Raw genomic sequence first — 15,220 nt, forward strand, 5'->3', positions numbered from 1 at the left:
ATTTCCACACGGCTTACCTCAACCTGGAACGCTGCACAACATGCCGAAAAAAACGCGGAAGATTGCGTTTTCTCACGCGAGTTTTGCACGATGTTGCGCAACACCATACAAAACTCACGCGAGAAAACACGATCCTCCGTGGTTTTTTCAGAATATTGCACAGCATTCCGGGTTGAGGTAAGCTGTGTGGAAATGGCCATGTTGAGTGTCAATGTTTTATTCTATTCTGTGGCCAGCTGGCACATAGAAGAGAGACTAAGCTATGAATCAAGGCATCTTCAGTCTGGGGATAACAGTTGGCCTACCTTTCTGCGTAGCTGCACAGGATAATTGAGATAATGGACCTGGAGTGCTTTCAAAAAGCACTTATGAATGTTGACTGGTTAATTGTGTGGTGAGTACGAGTTGTCATAGCTTGGAATTCAAATTTGGCTCTCGTCACCAACCCACTTGGTGGTCTTTAACAAGCCCTTGTTTCCTCAGCCTTAGCCTTCTGTCTACAGTATGAGTATGATCACAAAAATTACCTATCTTACAGGGCAGTGGTAAGAATTGTTGTGATAAAATCTGTCAAGCACTATAAACAAAGGAAAGGCAGTGGGGTGTAGAGAGCCAGTATGGTGTGGCTAGAGTGGTGAACTACATCTGGGAGACCCAGGTTCGATTTCCTGTTCTACCATGAAAGCTCACCACGTGAACTTGGGCCAGTCGCACCTTCTCAGCCTAACGTACTTCATAGGGTTGTTTTGAGGGAAATATGGAGGACAGGAGAATGATGTAAGCCACTTTGGGTCCACATTGGAGAGAAAGGTGGGATAAAAATGAAGTAAAAATTTTAAAAGACAGAAAAAGCGCTACATTAATGCAGAGCGTGGTTATTCACATGGTCTTCAACACCTGACTCTTCAGTTAGTGCAACAAAGGAGGGAATTAACTGTGCATCCTTCTCCTTGTAGATTGATAACATACCTGCCGTGCCACTGTATCCATCCACTTTCAGCCGGTAGCGTGTTCTGGCATCTCCCACAGTAAACTTATCATAAAGGGCATAAGCAGTCTCTCCTTGGTCATGCAAATCCACCCGCAACTCGTATTGGCCCTGGGAGGTTATCTTGTGGAGCTTCTCCAGACCTACGAGGAATAGCAAATGAATAAAAAATACTCGCCGGCATTATTTGCCTGATCACATTTTTCATGACTGTAGTCCTGCTGAAGGAAGAATCATGTGGATGGACAGATGGCATTTATATGCATGCATTTATATCTTTTTAGGTTAGCAATGAAGATAGAGTTATTTGCAGGGCTTTTTTTCTGGGAAAAGAGTTGATGGAACTCAGTGGGTTGCCCTTGGAGAAAACAGTCACATGACTGGTGGCCCTGCCCCCTGATCTCCAGACAGAGGGGAGTTTAGATTGCCCTCTGGAGGGCAATCTCAACTCCCCTCTATCTGGAGATCAGGGGGCGGGGCCACCAGCCATGTGACCATTTTCAAGAGGTTCCGGAACTCCGTTCCACCGCATTCCTGCTGAAAAATAGCCCTGGTTATTTGGCAGAGACTCACTGATCAGATCCATAATGATATCCCTTGCCATCTCATGGGTATAAATCTCCAACCTGGGAGATTTTTTAAGGAAAGAGGCCCTCCAGCACCTGCATACTATAAAGCATGCATTTTAAAGTATGGAACACAATCCTTGTTCTCCTAACAGTGATCTCTGCCTCCCTCTGATCCCCCCAAATTCGTTTTCTAGAATTGCTTGTATTCCAATCCTTAGATCCAGTTTAACCCAGAAGAGGCTGTATCACTGCAGGGATCAGAGTAGGGGCTCGCCCCAAGTTGACATCGCTTTGTGGTATGAGAAGAAATATTTTGCGATCTCTTACCCATCCAGAATTCCTTCCTGGGATTTCCAAAGCCAGTTTCATAAGTCCTCCAGTTCTGGTAGAAATCCTGTCCTCCATCCTGCCTTCTTAAAAAGACCTGATGCCCGAAACAAATGATGGTAACTTAGAACAGAGGAGGGCAAATTATGTCCCAGTAGATACATCTGGCTCACAGCAGTTTGTCATCCAGCCTTCAAGTTATATAACAACTAGCTGGGAGCACAGACCTCTGGTGTGCAGCACTGGCAAGTGGGGATAATGCCATGGCGCCACAGTAGAGTATCTGCTTTGCATGCAAAAGGTCCCGGGTTCTATCCTAAGGACCTCCAGTTTAAAGGATCAGGAAGTGGGTGATAAGGAAGACCAGGATGCTGGAGAGCCACTGCCAGTTGGGGGCCATATTCTGGTCTGCCATAATTAGTTATGCTCTCTAGGGAAATTTTCATTTCCTTCATCAGTAAATACTCACAATCCATCCACCTCCATCAGCAGCCATGTCGCAGTACACCTCCGCAGGCTGGGACTGGTTACCATTTATATATATGGTGTAGAGGCCAGATTCTGTTTCTCCGTTCAGAAGAGCCTGAGAGCAGTCTCGAGGGTAAGGATAAAGAAGGCCAGCTGCAACGGAGGTGGACAAGCAGAGACTCAGGCCCCGAGAAACAGATGCTTCGAAAATTCTCTTCTACCAAATGTCTCCCCAAATGGTTGTTGGGGGTTTTCCGGGCTGTATTGCCGTGGTCTTGGCATTGTAGTTCCTGACGTTTCGCCAGCAGCTGTGGCTGGCATCTTCAGAGGTGTAGCACCAAAAGACAGAGATCTCTCAGTGTTCTTCAGTGTCTGTGACACTGAGAGATCTCTGTCTTTTGGTGCTACACCTCTGAAGATGCCAGCCACAGCTGCTGGCGAAACGTCAGGAACTACAATGCCAAGACCACGGCAATACAGCCCGGAAAACCCCCAACAACCATCGTTCTCCGGCCGTGAAAGCCTTCGACAATACGTCTCCCCAAATGCTCCCCAAGTTGATCTTTCACTCCCAAGTGGAATTCCGACCTTACAAAATTTCATGCATGTTTTTTTCTTTTCTTTTAAAATCAGAGCGCTGCGTGGGCATAGTTTGCCATGTCTTCAAATTCTTTCCTGTCTTTTGCCCTCCTCAACTCAAGGGACGTAATAATAATAATGATAACTGAGCTTATATGCCGCTCTTCTCAGAGCAGTGAAGAAAGTCAGAGTTATTATTATCCCCACAATACTGCTGAGTAGCTCGGGAAGAGAGGAGTGGCTTGCCCAAGGCCACCTACTGAGCTTATGGCAGTACTGGGGACATGGATGCATTACTTAAATATTGCCCAAAAGAAAGGCAATCTTGAAGAAGTTCTACATACATACACCAACCTCCTTAGGTGTCCTGTTTTACCACTGAGCAGATGTGCACGAGCACGTCAGTAACACAAAAATAATCTTGATACAATTATAGATTACTTTTTGGCTGTGTTACATGTACAGGCACATGAGCAATGGGGAACAGGAGGCAGCAAATACACCAACCTAACAGAAACCAGCAGCAAACTGCCCAAACTCTAGAATTCATTTTAGAAATGTTCCTAGTTATAAACTGGAATTAAGGATGGAAAGCTGCACAGAGGAATTCCACAACAACAAGGGTATAGAATGAGCAAAAGTGTGTTGAGCATGAGAGTATAATGGCTAGAGAACTGGGCTACATGCAGAGCAGTCCACATTTGAGTGCCCACTCTGCTGTGAACTTCCTGGAAGACCTTGGGCTTGTTACTTGCTCTCAGACTAATATCTCACAGGGTTATTGTGAGGATAAACAGCCTAAAAAGGACTGATCATGCTCCAGAGGGGATAGAATGTCGAGTGCACAGGATTGCCAACTCTGGCTTAGAAAATTACTGGGGATTTGGGGGCGGTGCCTAAGGAGACTGGAATTTAGGAAGGCGTGGGAGCTCTGCATGGATGAGATGCTGTAGAATCCACCCACTGAGGCTGCCATTTCCTCCAAGGTAACTAGGGCTGCCAAGCCCCTGGTAGGGACTCCCCTACTCCAAGCTCTTGTTGTCTAATGCCATTCCATTCCAGTGGTAGGTGGAGGGCAATTAACCTCCCGCCCCAAATAGCAACTTTGTGAGCATGGCCATGTCACTCCCAAAAAAACCTGGAAGTGATAACAGGTAGCTCTAGGAATCATTGGGAAGGCAATGGTTTTACCATAGAGCTTTTGGCAATTCCTAGAGCTACCCACCATCATTTCCAGATTTTCCTCAGAATTGTCATGCTCGCGAAACTTCCACCGCATCATGTCCTCATCCTTAACCCTCCCACTAGTTGCCAGTCTTGGCCTGGCCACTCTAAGGGCAATTGATCTCTGTAGTCTGCAGAACTGTTTTTGTTTTGGGAGAATTTCAGGCTGTCCCAAGAGGTTGGTAACCCTATGAGTGCAACTCAATGGTGATTCAAGGGGGAAATGGGGGAATCTGTCTGTTTAAGCCTCTCAGAGCTGAGAGAATAATGGAGGGAGAGATTTTGGGGAGTAGGTTGAGATTTCCAAATGATGTTCCCCTCTTGCTATTCCCTCTGCTGCCGCCCACCCCCTCCCATTTGTATATCCTACTTGTTGTGAAAACAGCCTGGATTATCTTGCTCTTCAGGTTTTGGTTGAGTGCTTGCAATTTCACTGTGTATTGAGTGGATGGACTGAGGTCTGTCAAACTGTAGGAAGTTGATTCAGGTCCCAGTATGACTTCCTGCAGGGAGAATCAATAATGGAGGACCGCTTTTTGTCAAAGAACCATACAGACAGAAAAAAAACTCGTACATTTTTAACACATTCTGCTGCCCTTCGATAAATCATTCATGCAGCTTTAAGAAAACAATTTCAATGATTGATGAGGTCACTGCAGTTCCCGCTCAATCCTTCCCACACTACCTCCCATCTGAAGTATGAGATGGTACATTGGGTAATTAATGTTTCATGTGATAATGCTAAATGGGTGCCTCTTAAGAGCTAGGCTGGGCAGGAGTTAATATGGCCCATACATGCACTAAATGCAGCTGCATGTCTGAAGCACATCAAATATTAAGCACTGATTTTTTTTCACTATTGTGGCATCCTTAGAAGCGTGATTGAAGCAAATGGAGAACCAGTCTGTTTCTGAAAGAAATCATCGCACTTCTTTGAAGCTCATCCAAAATAGCACCCACGGCCCTGATTTGTCTGCAAGATGCCTGGCCTTTTCAAAGAAGCCCACTTTCTCAAGTTTGCATTAAGATTTAATAGCTTTGCTATTAACCATCTTAAGCATTGTGAAAGGAAGGAAGGAAGGAAGGAAGACAGGATGACAGATGAAGAGGAGGATGAGAGAGACAGTGAAGAAAGAGAAAAAGAAAGAACAAACATAAAAAATGGCTTGGTTCACACATAACGGCAAAATATTTTTTTAAAAATTATTTGATCACTATATTATACTGTGCACTTTTAACCCCACCAAAATCCCCAAGGTAGCTTACAATTCATTAAACACATTTTTAAAAAATCAAGAGCAGTAATGGGGCATGGTTAAAAGAGGCATAGGCTGTTTGAATTTTCAGTTTCGGGGGAGTACAATGTGCTCTTTTTTCCTGCATGTTGTTCTTGTGAGTCTTTTGATTTCGCCCAGTTTTTCATTACTGGCATTCTTAATTTGTTTCTTTTATGGCATTTGTATATCATCTTTACACTGTTTATATGTTACTTGACATTTATATGCAACTGGCACAAAAATAGTGTTCAATTTGCAAATGTCTAACAGGAAAAAGGAATGTAAAAAAACAGGATATAAATGAGGGGTGGGTGGGAACAGAAGCAAAAACGTAGTAAGGATTTTTTGAGTCAAACAAGTAAGACTGTGATATTTGGAAATGTCCCTAAATGAATACTGTCCATTCATATAGTGCATATCACTATATGAGCAAGAGTGCTTACCTTGACTTTGCCATCAATGGACTCATAAATGAGGAGGTAACCAGTAACAGAAGCACGGGGAGGCCTCCAGGTCAATAGTGCTGCTTCAAACTGGACCTCAGTGGCAGTGAGGTCCCTTGGAGCATCAAGACCTAGAAGAAAACCAACAAGATGTGGGTGCATCAGCCAGAGGAGATCATAGAATCATAGAATCGTAGAGATGGAAGGGGCCATACAGACCATCTAGTCCAACCCCCTGCCCAGTGCAGGATCAGCCTAAAGCATCTCTGACAAGTATTCATCCAGCCTCTTCTTGAAAACTGCCAGTGAGGGGGAGCTCACCACCTCCCTAGGCAGCTGATTCCACCTCTGAACTACTCTGACCGTGAAAAAGTTTTTCCTAATATCCAGCCGGTACCTTTGTGCATGTAATTTAAGCCCATTGCTTCGGGTCCTACCCTCTGCTGCCAACTGGAACAGCTCCTTGCCCTCCTCCAAATGACAGCCTTTCAAATATTTAAAGAGAGCAATCATGTCCCCCCTCAATCTCCTCTTCTCCAAACTAAACATTCCCAAGGCCCTCAGACTTTCCTCATAGGGCTCGATGGAGCCAAATGAGTATATTTGTATATTTCAAATTAAATCTGCGATCGTCTTTAAATCCACACCTGGTTTTCATTTTAGAATGGTTAGATGAAGGTAAAAACTGTCTTAGACTGAATCAGACCATTGGTTCATCTAGCTCAGTGAAATGTACAGGGACTGACAACTGCTCTCTAAAGACTTTTCCAGCATCTGTTCCTTGAGAACCCATTAACTGGAAATTGGGACTTCCTAGGTACAAAGCAGGTGCTGTACAAGAGCACTTCTCCAATGTAATCATGAGACAAGAAGCCACCTTAGACCGAGTCAGGCTACTGGTTCCTCAAGCTCACTATCACCTACTCTCCAGCTCTCCAGGGTCTTAGGCAGAGCATCTTTCCCACCTCTTAGGCAGAGCATCTTTCCCACCTCTTATTACATGAGATCCTTTATCTGGAGACATCAGGCATTGAGCTTGGGGCCTTCGGCGTGCAAAGCACGTGTTCTGTCACTAAGCCATATCCCAGATGAAACATCTTGACTTTGCAACCACTTCATTTCTTGTCTGCCCCCATTATCATTTAAACACTGGGCCACCGTGAAATAAAAGCCCCAGCCACAAGAGCAGAAAGAAGTGCTTTACAAAGTTCTCTTCTTATGTGAGACAGGATTGTTGAGCGGACATAAAGCAGGGCCTTCTCAGCCATGGCCCCACCACCTCTGAAATTTATCATGAAGAGTTTTCTGCATGCATGCAGAACTATTGTGGTCTTTTAAAAACTTTCATCCATGCCTTCTCCTCTTGCACAGACTTAGGCCCACTTCTGGGGATCCTGATTCTGTGTAGAATTCCTGCCCTAGCTTCATTTGGAACTTTTGATGGACAAAACCTTCTAGGGTACCTGTAGTAAATCTGGTGGAGACAGTAGTGCTTTTCTGGGGTCCTTTAACAGCATAGATCTTGAGTGTATATTCAACAGCAGGACGAAGGTTAATAAGATCATATTCCACAGTGTTGCCCGAGACACTCTGAGTCACTTCTGGCTCTAAGCAGCAAAAAAAAAAGAATAGGGAAAATAGAGTTGTTGGATGCACCAGTAATCATATTTGCTTGCCAGCTCCAAGTTGGGAAATTCCTGGAGAAGGCAGGATTTGGGGAGGGAAAGGACCTCAGCATGATATAATTCCATAGAGTCCACCCTCCAAAACAGCCATTTTCTCCAGGTGAAGTGATCTCTGTGGCCTGGAGATCAGTTGTAATTCCAGGAGATCTCCAGCCACCACCTGGAGGCTGGCAACCCTAGTTTCTAACCAGTTAGCTTATACTGATGAGTCTACAGAGGAGGGCTTTGCAAGGCTCTAGCTAGATTTCAAGACAGATTTCTGGAATGTAACAGGCTTTTGCTATTCCTTTTGCAGATTCATTTGTAGCAAGTTTTTATATGCACTTTATCTCCTATCTATGCATGTAGAATTATATATGTGCAGAATAATTGATGCAAATTATTTAAAATGGGGGGAAATAGTGTCTGGAAACAAAATAGTGCAAAAAGAAATATCATGGGTTTAATTCATACAAGGGAAAAACAGAACTGAAAAAACTGAAAAAAAGCAAGGATGAGAAATTCAAAATCTTTCTTGCTAGAAACTCAATTCTGACTGCCTCTCTGGATGTTTTTGAGCTTCTTTCAGGTACTACCAGTCTTTAGGGCCTGATGGATAAGAAATTTGATTTAAACAAGAAAAGAAATACGAAATTTGAGATTCCCTAATATCTAATTTTATATATAGTGACCATTTCCAGTGTAGCATAATGGTTAGATTAGGATCTGGAAGGCCCAGGTTAGAATCCTTATTCCATCATGGAAGCTTGCAGGTGACCTTGGGCCAATCACGCCCTCTCAGCCCAACCTACCTCACAGGATGGGTGTGAAGATAAAAATGGATGACAGAAGAAGAATGACGTAAGCTACTTTGAGACCCCATTGGGAAGAAAGGCAGGGTACAAATGAAGTAAACAAACAATCAGATTTTGTGATGCCTTTATATAGTGTGATGGCAGACCCATATAAAGTGCCCAGAGCTATTGACTTACCACCCTCAGCAGCATAAGAAATTATGTAATTATCCACTGCAGCTATTGCCGGCTGCCAGACAGCCAGTGCCTCTGAGTCTGTGATGTTCACTGCGACCAGTCCTGACGGGCTGTCCAAAGCTGAGGAAAAAGTCAGAGAATATCACAGTGAGGTTGGGCTGGTTTTGGACTGCTAAATTTAAATTAAAAAGCTGCATCTTTGGTTAACTGGATGACCAAGTATTGTCGATCAGTAAGCAGGCAAGTATTTTAAACATTTGTTTATTACAAGAGTAGCAAATAGACAAGATCCTGTCAAGAACAACACGGACTAAGGGCAGCTGTAGATGAGGCCTACTCTGTGGTTGGCATTTTGATTTTGGAACAACTTGCCCTCTAATTTCCACATGGGGACTACCTTTTTATCATTCACTCACTAACTGCAGCCTCCTTCTCCCAGCTGCTTTCTTTTATTTAAAAGCATAAACTGCTAACATTTGACCTGTTCCTCTCTTGTGCTGATAGTTCATTCCCTCCCCGCTCGAGTTTTCAGTGCTGATCCAGCTCCATCATTCTCTTTCTTATTCATGAAATTGTTTCCCAGAACACATCTCTCATTTCAACCCCTCCCCTACTAAAACTATGCGCAAACACGTCTGACTGAAATGAACACATATTCTTCCCATTTTCCCCTTCATCTGTTGCCTCCCTTGCATCAGATTTTATACTGCGATCTTTTCAGGTCTGGGAACTCTCACCTGGTACTCTGTAAATTGCCAGGCACAATATAAATAATCGATTAATGTTCTGGATTTGTTCCTGCATTCATTTACACATGGATGCTGCTTTGAACATTAATGGTGGAAAAGTGGGCTATAAATAATTCGAGGAAAGAAAGATTATCTCCTAATCCAGAGTCTAATTTCCCCTTCCATGATGCTTTACAGAACATCACTCCAGAGCAAATGGGCAAGCGCAGTACACCTTTTGGTGGTCCTGATTAGAGGTGGGCACGATCCCAAAAAAATTACTGCTCAAGCTGATCGTGGATCGGCGCTAGCAACGATCCCGAACTAGCGATCCACACCGATCATCTCCTGCTTCCAATCCGTGGATCGGGGATCGGGGAGGCCAAAGCGGAGGAGCGCCCCGCTGTTCCCAGCTATGTGGAAAGGTGGGTGGTGGTGGCGACCACCGGGCCTGGCGGGCACGGTGAGGCGGTGGCGAGCCACCTCCCCTCAGGGGGCGGGGGGTCTGGCCACTCGTCTGTGTTTGGCCGTCAGAGCTGCCTCTCAGGGTTTGCAGGGATGAGATTGGAGTGCCCATGGCTACAGAACACCCCCTTCCCCCTCGCTCCCCTGGGTGTCTTCTCCCAACTGGTGAGTGCTTTGCTGCTCCATGGTTGGAAGGAAGCCCTATTGATCAAGGCAAGCTGGGCTTCCATTCGGGTTTCCAGGGCTACAGAAGGAGGGCAAACACAGCTCAGGCATTCCCCTAGCTTCGTTGCCAGGGGAATAGATTGCTGGTGCCTGTGTGTCTGGCTTCCCGATCCAAGCCCGATCACCCCAATCAAGTCCTGATCAAGCACCCCCCCCCCCGAACGCTGGATCGGTCGCCGTGGACGGCACAGATCCGCCGGGTCCCGATCGCGCGATCGCCATTATCGTGGGTATTTTTCTATCGTAATGCCGATTGTGCCCATCTCTAATCCTGATTCCTGAGCGCTTGGGAGCTGAGCATCACTCTGCAGACTGCTGGTGCACAATTACCTCATTCAGCATCACCAACATCCTGTCATGTTACCCTTCCTAAGACTGCAGCTATAACATGTAGCCAGTAGAAAAACCTCTGCCTTTTGGCTTAACTAGAAGAGGAGCAGGTAGAAGATCTCTGGAAATAACAAGGGTTACCTACGTTTAAATGGAGAGGGCGGTTAACATAACTCTAAAGCATATGACCTTCAGACCTTTAGGACTGTGAAACAAGAGCCCATTATAACTGCCATTTCTATCTGAAGACTATTGCAGCCTTTTCAGACCTGCAGAATCCTTGTAGACTTTTTGTGGGAAGTAGGGGAGAGGTGCCTGCCATTCCACTTCCAACCTCCAACCTTCCAACCTGGTAGGCTATACAGGGTGTGTAGTTTATGTACAGGGCCTATATGTGTACAAGTCGTACATGCACAGGCTTTGTATATATACAGACCAATCTGGTGCAGTGGCTAGTGATGGACTAAGATATGGGAGACCCAGGTTCAATTCCCCCACTGCCATGGAAACTTGCTGGGTGACCTTTGGCCAGTCACATCCTCTCAGCCTAACCAACCTCACAGGGTTATTGTGAGGATAAAATGGGGGAGAGGAAAATGCTGTAAGCTGATTTGGATCCCAGTGGGGGAAAAGGTGGGGTATACATGAAGTCAAATAAAAAATAAACTGAGGTGATTTTATGGAGCTGTTCTCTGGGCTTCATTTGGATTTCATCTGATACTACCCAGTATTCTTTTTAGCCCAGAGGTGGACTAGAGTCTTAGTTTTCATTTTTTAAAAAATACCATATAGGAAGTCCCTAGCTCTTGCAGACACAAGCGTTTCACCCTACTGTTTAGGTTTGCATTATTTTAGTCAATGGGGGCATTCCAGTCACCTATGTATGGACGTGAAAGTGGGACAGTAAAAAAAGCTGACAGGAAGAAAATTGATTAATTGGAAATGTGGTGCTGGAGGAGAGTTTTGCGAATACCATGGACAGCCAAAAAGACAAATAAGTGGGTATTAGATCAAATCAAGCCTGAATTCTCCCTAGAAGCTAAAATGACAAGATTAAGGCTATCGTACTTTGGTCAGATCATGAGAAGACAAGATTATCTGGAAAAGTCAATAATGCTAGGAAAAGTGGAAGGCAGTAGAAAAAGAGGAAGACCCAAAACAAGATGGCTTGACTCAATCAAAGAAGCTACGCCCTCCAGTTTGTAGGAACTGAGCAAGTCTGTTAATGATGGGACATTTTGGAGGTCTTTCATTCATAGGATCAGCATAGGTTGGAGGCAGGGCTTTTTTTCAGCAGGATCTCCCCGGATCTGAGATCCGGCACTTCTAAAAAAAGATCATGTGACTGGTGGCCTTGCCCCCGGAGCCCAAAGACCCATGGGCCGTCTTCCCGGGTGGAGCTTCTCCCAGGCCACCTGCTTCCCCAACCTCTTCCCCAGTCTTTCCATCCCTCCCTCCCTCCCTTTCTCTTTCTTTCCTTGCTTCCTTCTTTCTTTCCCTCCCTCCCTTTCTCTTTCCATGTCTTTTCTTCTTCCCTTTCTTTACCTTCCTTCCTGAGGCGCCACTGTCACCTGGCTAGCTGAGAGGCAGGCTAGGAGGGAGAAGAAAGGAAGAGAAAGACGCCCTCCTGTTGCTCTTCCCACTGCTGCCACTGCACCAAGCAAGGGGCGAGAGAAGGAAGAAGGTGCGTGGCTGGCTGGAGGTGGCGACGAAGGCGCAACTCAGTGGGGTGCACCCCCCTCAGCTGCTCTGTAGGGAAAGGGCCCCCGTCCTGCCCACCAACTTCACAGTGGTGCTCGTGGAGGCAGCTGCCAAGGGGGAGGAGGAGGCACCCGGGGAGACAACTGCAGCTGCCACCCCCCGGTGGAGCCAGGCGAAGAGCCCAGCAGCGGGAGCCACAGCAAACTCCCGGAAGTGATGTCATCTTGTTTCTGGTGGTGCGCGTGTGCTTCACACACACACATGTGATAATAGAGAGATCCACCAACTCTTTTCCCAGAAAAAAAGCCCTGGTTGGAGGTAACTTGATGGCACATAAGACACACACAGTCGGGGGGGGGAGGGGGAGTCAATCACAACTATGACAGAAGACTTGCTTCATCTCTCCCCAACATGCTTGGCTGCTGTCTGAGAAAAAAGCCTTGGCAAACCCCAGCCTGGGTAAATGACCAGGTCAAAAGATGCTCCCGTGCAGCCTCCTCCCTCTTTTGTACAGCAGTTGCCAGAGGCAGATGCAAAGCAAGAGGGAAATAGTGCAACAGTTCGTGCACTTGATTTGAATTATGGGCACACCCATTGCCTAGCTTGCAAACTGGGTTGCCCAGATTTGAGGAATTGGGATTAGGGCAAGACTCCAATTCACTCGTGGAATTTGGGGGTGCAGATTGCAAGAGATTGGTTTTATACTCCCCCCACTGCCATGTGCTGAGTGAGTCTTCACAGATTCTGAATAGTTGACAGGGTTTATGATACTACCAACAAGGGCAGGCAGCCATTTCCACAAAGGGTGTTCATGGCTTTACAGGATATATGATCTTTTTTGACCATGGTCAAATATTTGGCAGTCAGCTGACAATATTTGACTCTTTAACTGACCCGAGTTGCAGCTCTACATGAAGAAAACAAACAGCCCTAAGCAACCTCTTGTAATTTTTTTCTTTTCTGGCTGTCTGAAGTAAATAAAAGACATATAAGGGGCAATCTCCTCACAGTAGATGTGAACAAATTATTATCCCCATGGGAAAGAATGGCCATTATGGAGGAGGACTTCCAAAGCCATTCAGACAAAACAAAATGGATTATAGTCCAGTTCTGAAGGGCAAATTGCCTGCAAGCTTTAGCCTTGGTATCATCCGTCTTTCTCAGCTGACACATTTCTCTCCTCCTCAGTTCCAAAAGTTCCTTGGGGGAAAATCCAGAACCAAGTCTGGGAAATCAACTGAACAGAAGGCAAAAAACATGTCAGGGGCGGATGGCCTTCTTTCAACCTGATTCAAGCCCACAGCACCTTAAAGGCAAACAAAATGTTCAGGATATAAGGTTTCAGAGAGCTTCGACTTTCGAAAGCTTATACCTTGGAAATCTTGTTCACCTTTAAGGTGCTACTGGATTCAGTTCTTGATGTTCTACTGCAGACCAACATGGCTACCCACCTGAAACTATCTTCTGTCAACCTGTGGCTCTTCAGTGTGCACAGTTTTGTTCAGTCTTGTGGGGAATTCTTATTTTTTTCACATCTCTCATCGGAGAGATGACATTGTGATGGTCTATTGCCCCCATGCCAGAAAAATCCTGCCAGCTTCCACTTTGTTTTGCATTATCATAGTACTACAGGTACTACAAGCTAAGCATATTTCCCTGGTTCCATTGTGCTAAAGCACCATTGCTCTGCCTTCCTTGCAAAATAAATAAAGCAATCTTGATGTAATTCTACATGTGGTTGCATCAACATTCTGTTTGAGTGGTGTTTTGCTGATGCAGAGGGCTACATATATGGATCAAGCACAAAGAAAGAATCTTGATGCAACCATATGCATGTGTATATGGATCATGATTGCTTTTCTGCAGTGTTTTATCAAAGCACATATGTGCATCAATAATGTAGCCAGAGGGATGCAAATGAACAAAAGGAAATAAACTCTATAGTAAATATAGCATGCTCCAATTCCAGGAGTCATTTTAGAAGTTCTCCCATTAAACTGAGAATTCAGAGAAGTGGAAAACAGAACAGATTGATTTTCTGAACCTTAAAGAAACAGAATAGGGGAAATTCTCTGATACCTATGAAAGGTAGTATAAGTGGTAATCACACATGACACACATGCCAGTTAAAACAAGAGGTCTGAGACAAAAATGTGTTTCTGCCAGAGTAAGATCTCTCAGGCCAGTGGAATGGGAGTTCTGTTGGAAGCAGATAAGAAGAGGATTTTTTAAATTTCCCTTCCCTCTGTAGATCCCTGCTTCACCTTCATGCTGTTGGGGGGGGGCGACACCCCAGGAGCAGAATTGTTGGTGGCTTAATTAACTCTAGGGGATGGGGGAGAACACAGGAAATCCCATTCCACAAACTTTGCTCGTCTTGCGGAACTTTGGATCTAACACAGTGCTAACAGCTGTAAAGTTGATAAAAATAGGAACATTAATAATAAAATAAATAATAAAACATTTTGTTCCCAAAGGTCTACTGGAATAATTTTCTGAGAAGAAGCCAGGGCAGAAGATAAACAAACTTCTTGTTTTTGCCAATAACTGGAAAGGACAGCTTGGCCCAGACAAACAGGAATGGTTACAAAAGATTTGGGATTTATTATTGGTTGTAAAGCTGGCCACAGTCTTAGGGGCTACTCTGAGATACCAGCAATTAGTGGTATTTTGGTCTCTGATTCTGGCATATATTTCAAACTGTCTATCCAATATTGTGCTAAAATGGACCTAGATTGGTTATACTTGTTTTAAGATGTTTTCCCCCCTCTTTTTTTCTTTGTGACATTTAAAAAATACAGCATACAACTCTTTGCATTATTGTTTGTTCATCGATAGTGTTATCAGACTAACAATGGTGAGTGTCAGACATGGGCCTAGGAAACCAGAATTCTAATTCCCAGTAAACCATGGAGCTCATGGGGGAACCACTGGCTAGTAGAGATAGGCACGAACTGGAAAAAAACTGAACCATGCAGTTCGTGGCTCGTCACATTTCACGAACCACTAACTTTCATGAATCCACCCCGGTTCACGAACCGGTTCATTTAGTTTTTTGAAAACGTCACATCCAGGTCAGCAAATCATCACTTCTGGGTCAGCAGAAGGCCACTTCCAGGTCAGCAGAAGGTCTGCAGGAAGTCCATCCCCTGTTGCCTCGGTAACTGATTGATCGGCACCAGGCTGTCTGCAGTGATGAACCAAAAAAACTGAACCAAACGAACCAGATTAAAGTTCATG

The 15,220-nt window shown here is 45.0% G+C and overlaps 1 protein-coding gene across 5 annotated transcripts in view; it reads right to left on the bottom strand.

Annotated features, from left to right (window-relative positions):
* TNC (tenascin C) overlaps positions 1-15,220 on the bottom strand; it is a 118,248-nt gene that overhangs the window by 13,864 nt on the left and 89,164 nt on the right. For all 5 annotated transcript variants that reach the window (XM_054997614.1, XM_054997613.1, XM_054997612.1 and 2 more), the window contains 7 exons: positions 8,532-8,651; positions 7,339-7,482; positions 5,876-6,006; positions 4,526-4,658; positions 2,354-2,505; positions 1,885-1,981; positions 970-1,131 (listed from right to left, as the gene is read on the bottom strand). In XM_054997614.1, the coding sequence (XP_054853589.1) occupies positions 970-1,131; positions 1,885-1,981; positions 2,354-2,505; positions 4,526-4,658; positions 5,876-6,006; positions 7,339-7,482; positions 8,532-8,651 (939 nt within the window). The remainder of the gene's footprint in view (positions 1-969; positions 1,132-1,884; positions 1,982-2,353; positions 2,506-4,525; positions 4,659-5,875; positions 6,007-7,338; positions 7,483-8,531; positions 8,652-15,220) is intronic.

Source organism: Eublepharis macularius, chromosome 14, assembly GCF_028583425.1.
Source record: "Eublepharis macularius isolate TG4126 chromosome 14, MPM_Emac_v1.0, whole genome shotgun sequence".
Lineage (NCBI taxonomy): Eukaryota > Metazoa > Chordata > Lepidosauria > Squamata > Eublepharidae > Eublepharis > Eublepharis macularius.